The following is a 15,324-nucleotide window of genomic DNA, read 5'->3' as shown; positions in this document are numbered from 1 at the left end:
GTTTATTTCATGTTACGCCCAGAATAAACCACACCCATGATTAATTTGGATAATTAGTACATGCCTTTTGTGCGCTTTGAGCTGTGCAAGGTGTACTTTTCCCATCGTTATGATAGCAAAGACACACTGACCTACTGCCCTAAATCAAGCTGCAATGTATGTGATTAATGGCTCGCCTATATATCAATAAAATATGTATTATGAATTGTGTATTAGGTTTTTCTTAATGTGCTTCAACAGTCATTCATTAATTAAACACATTAAATGAAACTAAATGTTAACTAATTTTAGATTTTTTTAATTTAAGAGTTTCTTTGATTTTACCAAATTGAAAACCTCTGGAATATAATCAAGAGGAAGATGGATGATCACAAACCATTAAACCACCAAACTGAACTGCTTAATTTTTTCACCAGGAGTAAAGCAGCATAAAGTTATCCAAAAGCAGTGTGTAAGACTGGAGGAGGAGAACATGATGCCAAGATGCATGAAAAAACTGTGATTAAAAAACAGGGTTATTCCATTAAATATTGATTTCTGAACTCTTAAAACTTTATGAATATGAACTTGTTTGTTTTCTTTGCATTATTTGAGGTCTGAAAGCTCTGCATCTTTTTTGTTATTTCAGCCATTTCTCATTTTCTGTAAATAAATGCTCTAAATGACAATATTTTTAATTGAAATTTGGGAGAAATGTTGTCTGTAGTTTATTGAATAAAACAACAATGTTCATTTTACTCAAACATAAACCTATAAATAGCAAAATCAGAGAAACTGATTCAGAAACTGAATCACTGAAATGCACTTGTTCTTAAATTACGCAAACTACAGGATACAGGAGAGCGAGACAGACAGAGAGAGAGGGAGACAGGTACATTCAGTAAAGGAAACTAAAGTTTATGTACTCTTAAGTCTCAGTGTCTTTTAGTTCCGTTAGCCTTTTTTAGCCTCCATGTGACTCACTCACTGACAGTGCTGTAGCTACTTCCTCTTTAAGGCCTGCTCACTTCCTGTTCTGCAGGGGAAAGAGCAAGACGACCACAACAAACCAGATAAACTCAGAATGATCAGCATACAGCGGTGTTAATCTTTAACATGATAAACAACAAATGGTTTATAATAATGTTAGAGGAGAATTCTGGTGTGAAATGGAAATGAGTTTTAATGAAACATGATAATGAATATGATCTTTTGTTTAATAGCCCACCTCCATTTACCCTCAGTATTCCTAAATACAGTGCTTTTAGTCAATGCTACCAAATAACAGGCTTACAATGCAAGTGATAGGGCCATAGAGTTACCCGTGCTAATAAATGGCTATTTTTGCACCATTACAGACATCCCAAGTTGCAAAAATTTATTTCAGGAAGCTACCACTGGACCTAGATTTGGACATATATACATAAATGTCACATTAACTAACCTCAACATGCCTTTTTCAATCATTTAATACTCCGTGAACAATGCAGATATAACCATTACAAACTGTACAGCGAGCAATACTTTAATTGTTTTTTACTTTTACCAGACATGGATATACTTTAGAGTAGTCTGAGGTGAAATAAGATTTGATGGGAGCCATGATGCTCCTGAATGCATCCCATTCAGGAGGGGAAAAAACACTGCCAGCACACACTAAAAACTGATTGGTTTGACTCACAGACATTTTGCATAGAACAGGCCAATCAGAACCCTCTCTGTTTTGCATGCGCTTCATTAATATGCACCCGAGGGGAGCTCCTTCCTCTCTCTCTGTTTGGGTAAAAAGTTTGTGTAGCATGTGCGCACATTTGTGTTCACTCTTGGGCCACTCACTCGTTTTAGATTATAGGAGGTTTTATCTGACTTGCAGGGATCAGGAAACCGTAATTGATATGCTGTAAACTACCGCAACTTCCAGGAGACTTGGGACGTCTGGTATTAACGAGCTCAAAGTATTTCCACACTTTATAGGTAGAATTCTGAGGGCCCTGACATTTAAAAAGAAGTATGGATTGATTAAAAATACAGTTTATACATACAGTACCTTTAGGTAGTTTATTAAAGGTCTCTAAGTTGTTCAACCTCCATTGTCTGCAGTATCTACTAAAAGAAAATCCTCAGAAAAACAGGTTGATCAGAGAGATGTTCTTGTTAGCTAAGGAGGAGCTAACAGCTCTGTGTCTGCTTCTTCGGCTTCGGTTTACAGAGCTAGTAAGCATTAGCTATCTTGTGTAGGCATCGTGTTTGCGTTGGATTCTATGATATAAAGCGAACTCTGGGGCTTCGACGTGGGAAACCATGTCTGAGGTACGAGTTTAGTAACTTTAGTTTAGCTGAAAGAAACGTTATCAGTGCTGGGGGTGGGTTGGGGGGTTGGAAATGGCGACGCTCAGCCATGCGGGGGAGGGGTGTGGTGGTGGTTATCCGCTCGGCTGCAGGGAGGGGTTGGGTTAGTGCTGGAAGAACGGCCAGAGGTGGAAAAAGGACTGAAAAATTGTAATTGAGTAAAAGTACCTTTACTTTGCTAAAAATCTACTCAAGTAAAAGTAAAAGTACCCATCTAAAAATCGACTCAAGTAAAAGTAAAAAAGTACTCAATTTAAAATGTACTTTGAGTAAAAGTTACATAGTTACTTTTAATTATTTGATGTGGAAAAAGTACAACAAAATATATATTAAATTGTTTTAATAAACTATTATTCCACATAATAATTTGGATCTTTCAGGCAGTATTTGTTCAGATCACCCCATAAAACATTTTCAAGTGGTATAGGTTTCTATGTTCCATTTTTTCTTTACTGTTAAAAGGTTATGGTCATACAGGCGACTATAAACCATATTTTTTATCTTGCCATTGCTCTGCTTTAACTGCTCTTTACATGTTTTTTTTTAACATCCAAGCAAATCTGTTTAATGTTTCCAATAAAAACTTAAGGAAATATCATTAAAAACATGAAATCATACAAAAAAATGTTTTACGCATGCGCAGTGCCGTAAAGAAGCATATATTGATGGGTACATTACTTGACAGAACACCGGTTTCCCCGGTTCAGACAATTAATTTTTTCCCAGCATTAAGGTTAGGTGCTGTCTGCTGCAGTGCTATTAGCCAATCAGAAGTGATGTATTTGCACGTATGAATATTCATGAGCAAGAGCCCGAAACCTCTCTTTTCTTCAGATACCAGTAATTCAGTGATGTAAAGTTTTTTTCTCTAAAAGCGGTTCACATGGATCCATTCATACTAGAGACACAACTAGACATTTAAAAATAAATTTAAAAACGATTTAAGAACACTTATTCAGTACAATCCAATGTGAGGTTGGACCATTAATTTGACTGAATTTTAAGTGCATTTACTTTCATTGTAGTTCAGTACAGTGCAGTTCTATTGCAGTTCTATTGTCTGAACTTGCAGTGTGAGCTGTAGAAGTGATATATCTGTCTGTGTCTATTTTCACAGTTTCTGCCTCAGCAGCTGATATAAACCCAGAACAGCAACACTTACTGCCTCGTGTGCTTCCTTTAACAAATTTACAGTTAAAGCTGATTCATGCACAGCCTATCCGGTCGCAGTGTTAGCACAAATTAGCCTAAAAATGGCTGCTGGGCCTAAATAAAGATAGTTTTTCTAGGTAAAGAAGACTAAGGAAATCATTTCATAGATGTGTATAGGCACATTCTGCTTGTCTACTCGCTGTAGAGAAATACTGCCAATAGAACTGCCCCCAGTACTGAGCTGTAGAGCAGTGGAGGAACTCTGGAGTGTTCTCTGGAATGATGGTGGTGTTCTATTGCTAAATGCAATCAAATCCTCACAGCAATGCTCTAAAATCTAGTAGAAAGTCTTCTCTGGTCAGTAGAGACAGTTACTACAACAAAAGCAGGATAAACTCTTTTTAATACCCTTAACCTCACAGCCCTCTGTAGGTCATGGTCAGGTCATTGTCATGTTGCATTACCCAGACTCTCTTCAGCTTTAAATCACAGACTGCTGCCCTTATATTATCTATGTAAATAGATAGTAAATAGTAAATGTTTTGAAATAGTACGCTTGAATTTGTTCCCTTAATAATGCAAAATAATCCAGGCCCTCGAGAAGCAAAGCAAAACCAAACCATGATGCTCCCACCACCATGCTTCACAGCTGGGATTAGATTTAGGTTTTGCTGTAAGGCGACAGTGTTACCCACCCTGCCACCCGGCCTAATGCTACTACTTCCTGGTCAATTTAAGCTGAATTTAAGCTGAGATAGGTCTACTTAGCACAGAGACAGACCAATCTAGAGCTGGATCTACAAAAAATTCGATTTTCGATTTTAAATTCCCCCCTACTAAAAATTTAACTACAGATGACAAAGAGATGATAAACTTTTTGGTTTACTTTTTTTTTGGTTTCACTTAATTATCTCCTTTGGGCTTAAAGTGCAACCAGAAACAAGCTTGTAGATGAGATGGCAGACTATACCATAGACTATATTGTAAATAGTGAAAACATACTATAATTTTTTAGGATTCTTTATTGAACATAGATTAGTTTCAAACTGGCATTAACAAAAAATATCAAATACAAAATAAAATAAAATAAAATAAAATAAGCAAATAAGGCATTTAAAAACTCTATATGAAACACCACTAAAAAATTAAAAAGATATTTTATGAATTATCATGTGATCTGTGTGGTGTTCAGATGCTTTGGGTTAAGATAAGAGCCGAATCAGACAATAAGTCTATTCATAAATCGATGATCAATGATTCAAAACAGTGTTTAGAAACCTAAGCATTGATATCACACTCTAGTGGGTAGGTACTGGATGTTTAAACTGAGAGAGAAAACGATTTTTTATAAAAACACATCGTCCTTAAATGTATCTTTGAATTGATCGATAAAATCAATATATCGCCCAGCTCTAGACAAATCAGTATGCTCTCTGTTACACTCTTGCTTGTGTTGGTTACTTAATTACACACTTCAACTATTCTTGTTCAGTGTTTTTCTAAAACAGGTTACATTAATATCATGTATACAATCTTTCCTACCTCTGCAAGTTTTATCTAAATAGGGATTGATGTACTATCAGGTCTATCAACATTTTTTTTGTTGCTTTTTTCCTGCTTCATTTTGTAAATGTATCTTCTGAGGTCTTCTTAAAACTGTTTGCATTCAGACATGGTTCACTTTTGGGAAAAAAAACAAATCTGTCAATACTCAGGTGAAAAGCCTCAGTGCTTCTAATCTCAGTCTCTCCTCTGTAACTGTATTGAATCTCTGTTTCTCAGGCGTCGGTGCGTTTCGAGTCTCAGCTGGAGCGAGTTTGTGAGTACCCGTCGGAGGACTCGGTGCTGGCCTCGATGCCGGCCGGCGGAGACGAGCCGGGGGGTGAGGACGGGAGGACAGCAGATAGAAACGATGAGGGACAGGAGGAAGAGGAGGACGAGGAAGGTGGAGCATTCGTCTCCAGTGGTGCCAAGAGCGTGGGGACGAGTACAGGAGCAACTCGAGTTCTCAGAGTCGGTCAGTACGCTCCTATATATTCCCATAACCCATAAAATACAGATTATTCATAAACAATATAAATAAATTTCAATAAAATTCATAAATATATGTTTTTTATGGGAAACACTGACAAAATGACATTTTAACACAATGAACAGTAGTCTGTGTGCAGCTTATTATATAACAGTGTACATTTATTCTTCCCTCAAAATAACTCAATATACAGCCATTAATGTTTAAACCACCATCAACAAAAGTGAGTTCACCCCTTAGTGAAAGTACATATTGTAGTTCATGTACTTATCCTTGTACTTCTCACCAGATTGACATCTGAACCAAACAAATTAGTCTTGGTCTCATCAGTCCAATTAGACATGGTTCCAGTAACCCATGTCCTTTGTTGACTTGTCTTCAGCAAACTGTTTGCAGGCTTTTTTGTGTACAGACTTTAGAAGAGGCTGCTCGAAAATAACCTCTGTCATAAATTCATAGTTATTTAGAAGGAAATTTCCTTACTTGGGTGTCTAGTGGTCCAGTAGTCTAAAGCTCTGCCACTATTATCGGGAGATAAATGCTTTGAATCCTGGTCATGCAGCTTGCCATCAGCTGCCAGAGACCTGAGAGAGCACAATTGTCCTTGCTCTCTCTCTGGGTTGGTACAGTAGATGGCACTCTTCTCTTTCCCCTCATCACTCCTAGGGTGATGTGGATCAGAATAAGGCTGCGTCTGTGAGCTGATGTATCAGAACCAAGTCCCTGCACTTTCCTCCAAGCGTTAGCGCTGTGATGCTACTTGGTTATGCTGTATCAGCAGCAGCTCAAAAAGAGGTGGAGTCTTTTTCTGAGTATTGGACAGAAAAAATAGAGAAAATGAGAAATAAATTGATAGGAATTTTTTTAAACTGACTTTTCTTATCTGTTCTTTTTTTCCAGACGAGTCGTGTCGACGTTAAGCGCTGCTCTTGCCGAGCTGTTCTCCGGCTGAAGTGTTCAGTGATAAACACGGCTGTACCTGAAGATGAAGAAGAATGTTTTAGAGTTATTTGAAGGAACTGCTGTTTGCTTGAAAATAATTTAAATCAGAAGAACTTTTCTAACATTAGTTGTGCAGTTAATGATACTTGAATGAGATTTTATTTAGATTTTTTTTCGTTTTCTGGGGATTTATCAGTGCAGATGTATTCACACGCTCTGTTGCTATTGAAATGACACAGTTGAAAGGCAGAAAAATAGTTGATTTATGACTAGATTTGAGAAGTTTCTCCTGCCAAGACATTATTTTTTGCAGCACACATTTAAATCAATAGTGTAATCAATATATATATTTTTTAAAAGCTGCTGCTGTTTAATGATCAATCCATCAATACACAGTAAAAGCACTGGTACTACTCTGGAGTTTACATTTACAATGCGTTCCAAATTATTATGCAAATTATATTTTTCCAGATAATATTTTTCCTAAATGGTTATTGCAAGAGTATACATCAAATTTTATTGAACAAAGAGTTTTTAAAACATTTTTTATATGTTTTAAAGAACTAAAAATGGTCACTTATTGGAATTGCAGCATTAAGAAGGTTTTACATTCACTAAAATCAAAAGCTATTTTAATCAAAAACATCCTAACAGGCCAAGTTACATATTAACATAGGAACCTTATTTTAGAAACTCTTAAGTTTTCATGAAATATCTAATGTATTCATAGTGCAATGCTAACATGCTAACAGCTAACATTAGCGGCGAGTTAGCTATTTAGCTAGTTAGCTGTTACCGGTGAGAGAACTAAGGTTAGCAGAGAGCTATATAACACAGTAACGTTAGCGACGAGTTAGCTACATTGACAAATTATTTTCTACCAAAGAAAATATGACTAAATTTTTGGGTCTTAAATCATATTTTTGCGGTCTGAAAAAGGTCTTAAAAAGCATTAAATTTGACTTTTAAAATGGTGCAAGAACCCTGTGGTACTTTGCCTCATATAGACTATGATATAAAATCTAGTTATACAACAAATTGTCGCTTTTCGGCATCAGAGACATCCTTTTTCTTTCCCATATTGCTTGAAACCTGTGACCTGCTTAATGATGTGGAACATCCTTCTTATGTAGTTTTCCTTTAATTGGGCTCACCTGGCAAACTAAGCTTTATGACACTTTGCAATCATTTTTGACAATTAATTATGACAATTTGCATAATAATTTGGAACACAGTGTATGTGAGTGTGTATGGCAGTTCAGACCATGAAGAATAAAAACACAGGAAGTGAAGTGAAGTGAAGAACAGCACCATCAGAAACCACAGCGTTTCTGCAGCACAAAACTTGTGAGGCCTTCACACGTGATCAGAGGTTCCTGCAGCTCTGTGGACTCAAACTGCTCTGTTTCTGATTTAATAAATTATGTAATTATGATTTTTGGATGGAATTTGTGATGCTTAGGTTGTACAGAGTGATATGTTGAAATAGAAACTGTGTAAATACATGTTTAGATATATTTTAAATTGAATTATACAACCTAGACAGAGAGATCCACACCCATTTTATGCTTTTATGCAACAATTTCATAAGCCCTGGAATAGAACCCTGTGGGACTCCACAAGACAAATACATTTTTCTATAGTATATTTTCTGCATTAGGATAACTAATAACTAAACAATAATAATAAAGGGTTCCCAGGGCTCGATGGGTTAAAGCACTGGATAATAAACAGTGTTATTGTGTATATTTCAGGATATACAGATACTGATTTATAGTTTTGATCTGAATAAAAGTCTATACAAGAGTTTTAAGAAAGTGTTTATATACTTGGGTAAAAATACATTTCTGTTTGTTTTTCTTTTTTAAATCGTGGTTGAAGAAGCTGGCTTCAAAAGAGAAATATAAATAAAACGTAATATAATAAAGCAGTGTGTTTTAAATTGTTTGCTCGGACTGATCTTTGCTCTGCTAAATTCTCTTTGGTGCACACCCTTCACTATTTATTATTCATTCACTGCCACCTAGTGGCTGAAACATGTAACTTAACTGCAAATCTCTCAAAAGTTATATGCCCAGTAATATATAAATTTTAGTTGTATAGTATACATATAAACAATCTAAGAATATTTTAGAAAGTCTTTTGTGTGTATATATACGGAAGACTTTCTTTAATTTAAAAATATTCTTAAATTGTTTATATATATATTATATGACTACAAATTCATGTTACTGATATATGTTATATATATATATATATATTATATGTTACTATAAATATGCTATATCCTCCCGAGACCCAGACTTTTTGGACAGTGTGCATTTTAAATAAAACAATGTTCTCATGAAGGCCCCAAATAATTAAAGAAAAATATCTTTAGCTTTCTACAGTAAATAAATAAACTAGTTTCTAACATTAAAATCCAGGTTCATGTTTCTGTCTGGAATGGCTGTAGAGACTCTAACAAATTAAGAGTAATTTTGTCATGTAACCACTAAAAGGTTGGGTCAATGTTTAAATAAATTAATGTGTCAGGGTGCAGAAAAGCAGAAATATAATGTCCCCATATGTGGACGCTGGGTCTCTAGAGGATATACATATATATATACATATGCTAACCTTTCAAAGTAAGTCAATGTATTGTATCAATGTGTCAATGTAAAATATTTTATTTCATAGCTTTTTGGAACATTTCTATTGGCTACATTACTCTACAATATAAATAACAACTGCCAGTCAAAAAGTGACAAAACTTGTGTGGACAAAGTGTAAAAATATCTTTACATAACATTATCCTTATTTATTGACCACATAAATGTACTTATATTATTGATTGACTGATTTGCATATTGTCTGTTATTTTGTCTGCGTACACAAGTAATCGGACACTCATCCTCGCAGAAAAAGGCAGAAAATACCGGAATAAAAGCGTTTTTTTTAAGGTCAGGAAAATTAATACAAATTTTAATCAGGACTGGTACGATTTATTTGTTATTTAGGAACACATTTTAGCTATTAATTAAAAAATATGATTCAGGGTTTAGTGTCTCTTTAACACTTGTATGTAAAATATAACTGATTTAAATTAAATATTTATTTATATGTTTATTTCATAATTACATCAAACACAAGTCAAGATATGCTTTATAAATAATAAAATATTTATTATTTATACATATTATTTATAAATAACAAAACGTGACGAAAACCGCTTCCGCGTCACTGAAACGTCACTGCACGCTCCTCCAATGAGAAAGAGGCTGGAGTGAAGCCGTTCCGCACATGCGCAGTTGCAGAGTTTCCCCGGTGATCTGAGAGAGGAGCTGGAGCTCGTGCAGGAGGTCAGGTCGGGGGTTTATGGGGGAGATAAAGATAGTTTTGGGAGTTTAGATGTTTTTCTGTAGTTTTTAAGGTTTAGTTATGTAGTTTTATTGAGCTGATCTGTAGGTTTAGAATGTGTTGTTTTGGTGCTAACGTGTTTTCAGTTCTGTAGGACTGTTAACCCTTTCAGACCCTGCATTTATTACAATGAATATCATGTATTTTCTTTATTATTAAATGTTTTGTAATATATAACACTATTTGAGAGCTGTTATTCATCAGAATGTACCATGAACCAGCCAGTAAACAAGTTTATAACCAATAAAACAGTAGCTTTGCTCTGGAAAAACAGTAGTACTAGAGCCATTGAGGCAAAGTTAACTTAATTTAGTGATTTATAACACTTTTTAATCCTGTTTATTACTGTTTAGGGGTATTTTATGACATAAAAATGTCAACATTAAGTAGAAAATATTACACACACGCTTCTAATACAATGGGGGGAAAAAAGTACTAATCTTCACCCTTGTCATTGTAAATTGGGGATAAAATGAGATTAAAGGTAATAGAAATAAAATACTTCTGTAGAAGTTAAAGTATTAACTCAAGCTTTTAACTCTTCAAGTACAAGTGTAAAAGTACTGGTTTTAAAGTTACTTACAGTATAAAAGTAATGTAAGGGAAAAAATAAAGCCACATAGTCCTGTAGTGCACTATAAATAATGATACATTTGAGATGCACTAGACTCTGAATTTAGCTGCATATATGCCATTTCCAAAGCTGTTTATTTATGTTACTATTTACACTGAATTGAGGGTGATTCTGCCAAATGGGTGCCATTTCTCTTCCTACTAAATTACATGTATAAATTTTAAAACTTTAAAATACATTTTATTACTAAGCATATTGTCATGTACATTGACCTAATTGCAAAAGTAAAAAAAAAAAATAACAGAAACCTCTTTAGAACACCTGTCTGTATCTGAAAATCCCAGGAATTAGTGGACTTGCTTTTTAAATGTCACATGAGTTTTGTGTCTTCAGATTATAAACCTTGTAAAAAATTAAGTAATGCTGCCTGAGATTGAGATTGATCGGTCAATGTTTTGAATAGTTAAATATATGTATTTTTAGATTAAAAAAAAGAAAGGAAAAGTTACAACAAGCAAATGGCACCCATGGAATGGCCCCTAAAAACCTTTTTGAGATTTTATTACAATACACAAATGAAATTAAATAAATTTTTTACATTACTTAAATAACTTTTTTCCGTTTTTAGATCATTTGTTTTTCATAAAGGCCAAGGCAGTTTTCTGCTAATTTCCATACATTGGATTTTGTACCATTTCTGGTTACTGACTGGACTGGAAAATTAAGTAAAAACGGGAGTGTTCTAAAACTTTTGACCGGTAGTAAAGGTCTCCAGGAGTAGGCTCCCAGATAATACTTATACTTGCTGTGCAAATATTTATCTCGTAGTGAGCAATTGTGTAAATAATGTTAATTGTTTTTAATGCCATGTTTGCGTTGTGTTTTCCATTGATATTTATTCTCTTTTTTCTCTCTTTTAGAAGCAAATGGAAGTCTTTCTGCCAATCGTTTGCTTTTGCTTTGCGCCCCTTTCAAATTTATCAAACACTTGAGGAGATCCCACTAAGTTAGAGTGTACCTCAGAATGCTGAAATCGAAAGAGCTTACAGATGATTCTGCCACTCTGAACATTATAGAGGTTAAATGTGAGGATGTGATTTTGCCAATTTGCTCAAACACCGAGGAAACATCTCCCAGAGTTCTCTGCTCAGACACATTCCACAGAAACGATGGAGATGGGATGGAGAGAAGTCACCAGTGCCTCCAGTGTGGGATGTGTTTTAGTGAAGAGGACAGCTTCCAGCGTCACCTGCGCATTCACGCTGGAGATAAACCGCATTTTTGTTCATATTGTGGAAATAGTTTTAGCCTGCTGAGTCATCTTTACTTACACCAGCGTGTCCACAAGGAAGATGGTCCAGACGATGGTCCAGACGATAGTCTAGGAGCTGGTCAAGATGATAGTCTAGGAGCCGGTCGAGGAGCTGAGCAAAGAGCTGCTCTAGGACTTGGTCCAAGAGCTGGTCGAGGAGATGGTCAAGAAGATAGTCCAGACCATAGTCTAGGACCTGGTCTAGGAGCTGGTCAAGAAGATAGTTCAGAGAATAGTCTAGGAGCTGGTCTTGTAGCCGGTCTACAAGCTGGTCGAGGACCTGATCTACGAGCTTGTCGAGGAGCTGGTACAGACGATAGTCAAGGAGCCGGCCTACGAGCTTGTCAAGGAGCTGGTCCAGGAGCTGATCGAGGAGCCGGTCAAAGAGCTGGTCTAGGACCTGGCCAAGCAGCTGGTCGAGGAGCTGGTTTAGGAGCTGGTCTAGGAGCTGGTCAAGATGGTAGTCTAGGAGCTGGTCCAGGAGATGGTCTAGATGGTAGTCTAAGAACTGGTCGAGGAGCCGGTCCTGAAGCTGGTCGAGGACCTGGTCTAGGACGTGGTCTACAAGCTGGTCTAGGAGCTGGTCTAGGAGCTGGTCTCAATATTCATGAAAAGAGCACCATAAAACCTCAGGACTACAAACCAGACAAGCCCCACGGCTGTCCAGAATGCGGGAAGAGCTTCAAACGACGCACCGATCTCAGAATTCACCTGCACGTCCACACAGGCGACAAACCGCATCACTGCACGGAATGTGGGAAAACCTTCAACCGGCGCAGCCATCTCCAGCGACACCAGCGCATCCACACCGGAGACATGCCGTATCAGTGCTCCACCTGCGGCAAGAGCTTCAACCACCAGCTCCACCTCGAGATCCACCATCGCACCCACACGGGAGAGAAGCCGTACTCGTGTTCGCAGTGCGGAAAGAGGTTTAATCAGAAGTGTCACCTTCTACGCCACGAGCGATTTCACGCCGGAGAGAAACCGTTCCAGTGCTCCGAATGTGGAAGGAGCTTTTCACTTCAGAGTCATCTCCAAGCGCACAATCGCGTCCACACGGGCGAGAGGCCGTATCACTGCTCGGAGTGCGGCAGGAACTTCACCTTGCAGAGTCATCTCCAGGAGCATCTGCGAACTCACACCGGAGAGAAGCCGTACCACTGCGCCGAGTGCGGCAAGACCTTCAACCGCCAGAGCAACCTCAGACTGCACCAGCGAGTTCACTCCGGAGACAAGCCGCACAATTGCTCAGAGTGCGGGAAGACCTTCATCCAGCGCAGTCATTTCCTGAGACACCAGCGCGTTCACACCGGAGAGACGCCGTACGTCTGCTCCGATTGCGGCAAGAGCTTCCGATACTCCAGTACTGTAAGTAAACACAGCTGCCAGAAGAGTCAGGGCGAAGGAATAGAAAGTACTGATAACAGTCCGGATCTACTGGACCAACAAATCAGCTGACCGCCAGAACAAAGCTTGACTTTATTGAATAGGTGAAAGTCATTAATAGCTAGCGAGCAGGAATGCTAATGCTAACAACTGGACTCGAGGGTGGCTACTAACTTTAAGAACTTTTTTTACAGCTGTAGTTGGTTTCTCTGGTCTGAATCAGTCTGATGTTCTGATGAGTTTGTTTACTTAAGCGTTTTCTTCCTCGGTTTGGTTTGTTTTCACACAGGCAAAAACGTTAAGGCAATCAAATCCCCAACAAATCACGTAAGCATGTTGTCTCCTCTGATTGGTCAGAGCTGTCTAAAGTAAATGCATCTCAAAAAATTAGAATATCATTAAAACGTTACTTTATTTTAGTAATTCATTTTAAATTGTTTGACTCATATATATTATATAGATATATAAAACACAAAGTGATACTATGCTTCTGAGACTCCATACACTATATACTAGTGCATGTAAAAACAATTATTTCATTGGAAAGTTACTTTATTTTTAAGCAATTCAGTTCAAAATGTGAAACTCATATATTATATAGATGTATTAAACACAGAGTGGTTTATTTTAAAAGTTTATTTATTTTATTGTTGATGATTATGAAGCTTACAGCCAATGAAAACCCAAAAATCAGTGTCTCAGAAAATTTTAATATTATGTAAGACCAATTGTACTTTTAGCAGTGTGGGCAGTGTGCCAAGTCCTGCTGGAAAATGAAATCCGCACCTCCATAAAAGTTGTCAGTAGCAGAGGTTCAGCATGAAGTGCTGTAAGATTTTGACTTTAGACTTGATAATAAAACACAGTGGATCAACACCAGCAGATGACAGACATGACTCTCCAAACCATCACTGATTGGTGGAAACTTCACACTAGACCTCGAGCAGTTTGGACTGTGTGTCTCTTCACTCTTCCTCCAGACTCTGATACCTTCATTTACTTTAAATAAATTGTAAAATTTACTGATGATCAGTGATGGTTTGGAGAGTCATGTCTGTCATCTGCTGGTGTAGATCCACTGTGTTTTATTATCAAGTCTAAAGTCAAAATCTTACAGCACTTCATATCTTACAGCTTCCCTCTGCTACTGAAAACTTTTCTGAAGTCAATCCCAAACCACTCTTCTTATATCTACCGGTATTCTTATATTTGAGCTAAAACACATTGTTCAAGTGTAGTTTATTATCATAATCGATCAGCTGATAGCTACAGCTATGAACAAATGCATTTTCTTCTGCTGCCCCATGCTAAATTGCACTAAAGTATGTGCTAGTCTGGAACACAGGACCTTCTTTTTGTATTTACTTTTTAAACCCCGCCCCAGACAGCTCTGACCAATCGTGCTGAGACAATGTGTTTGTATCTCAATTTTTGCCTCTTTTGTTTCTTTTTACATTGACTTTCATTTAAGGTTAAGAAGGCTTTTCCTTCACCTGTAAAATGGCTAGATTTTGTTTAAACGTGACAATATATTGAAATATTTCACAAAAAAAAAATCAAGGTTTATTAAATTACACAGAATTTGCTTTTTGCTTGGAAGAACATGATGCCAGATTCAATTTTACTTGGATTTATATATATAATTTATATTATATATAGAATATAATTTATCTTATGTTTTATATTGTGTTTTATATTGTTTTATAATACATACAGTAAATTCTTTCTTTTGTCAATCTATATTTTATATGTCACCTGGACGACATTGTAAATGAGGATTACTCTCAATGTAGCCTAAATTTAAATAAATGTTTGTTGGGTAATGTATGAATTTATTGATTGTGGATTAATTATCTTGGACAGCTTTCACACAGCAGGTAAAAAAGTACCCAAAATCTTCTTTTTTGTACCAATTTAAGGGCTGTACCTACAAGTACTTTTAAAAGTACATTATTTTGAAGTTCTTTCAGCTTAAAAAAGGTTCTTCACACACACATCGATTTACAAACTGGTTTATGTCTATGCATTCAGACTTTTTAGAAAACTTCTTATTGAAATCTGTATTTTTAAGAGTGTAAAATGAAAGTCTTTCTCATCTGTTTATCTGAGAAAAGTGCTTTAATCTGCTTTGCGTTTCAAGAATTTAGCAAGAAACATCCACTTGGTGGCAGCAGAGTCCAGGATTTGGAAAATAGG

At 36.6% G+C, this 15,324-nt stretch overlaps 2 protein-coding genes across 3 annotated transcripts in view; both read left to right on the top strand.

The window, feature by feature from the left end:
* The window catches only part of LOC103033898 (protein phosphatase 1, regulatory subunit 18), a 30,147-nt gene extending 22,258 nt beyond the window's left edge, over positions 1-7,889 (top strand). For both annotated transcript variants that reach the window (XM_022663559.2, XM_015603545.3), the window contains 2 exons: positions 5,263-5,497; positions 6,413-7,889. In XM_022663559.2, coding sequence (XP_022519280.2) covers positions 5,263-5,497; positions 6,413-6,432 — 255 coding nt within the window. In that variant the 3' untranslated portion in view covers positions 6,433-7,889. The remainder of the gene's footprint in view (positions 1-5,262; positions 5,498-6,412) is intronic.
* Positions 7,890-9,746: 1,857 nt separating this feature from the next.
* Positions 9,747-13,962, top strand: LOC125789899 (zinc finger protein 696-like). Its single transcript, XM_049472981.1, has 2 exons — positions 9,747-9,795; positions 11,348-13,962. Exon 2 carries the CDS (start codon positions 11,452-11,454, stop codon positions 13,198-13,200), a length of 1,749 nt encoding a protein of 582 aa, XP_049328938.1. The 5' UTR covers positions 9,747-9,795; positions 11,348-11,451; the 3' UTR covers positions 13,201-13,962.
* The last annotated feature ends 1,362 nt before the right edge of the window (positions 13,963-15,324 follow it).

This window comes from Astyanax mexicanus, unplaced genomic scaffold, assembly GCF_023375975.1.
Source record: "Astyanax mexicanus isolate ESR-SI-001 unplaced genomic scaffold, AstMex3_surface scaffold_32, whole genome shotgun sequence".
In the NCBI taxonomy this organism is placed as follows: Eukaryota; Metazoa; Chordata; class Actinopteri; order Characiformes; family Acestrorhamphidae; genus Astyanax; species Astyanax mexicanus.
The sequence above is the reverse complement of the archived record's forward strand: the minus strand, read 5'-3'. Positions and strand labels throughout refer to the sequence as shown.

Excerpts from the sequence above, each read along its gene's own strand:
- LOC125789899 (XM_049472981.1), top strand. The coding sequence starts at position 11,452 with ATGCTGAAATCGAAAGAGCTTACAGATGATTCTGCCACTCTGAACATT.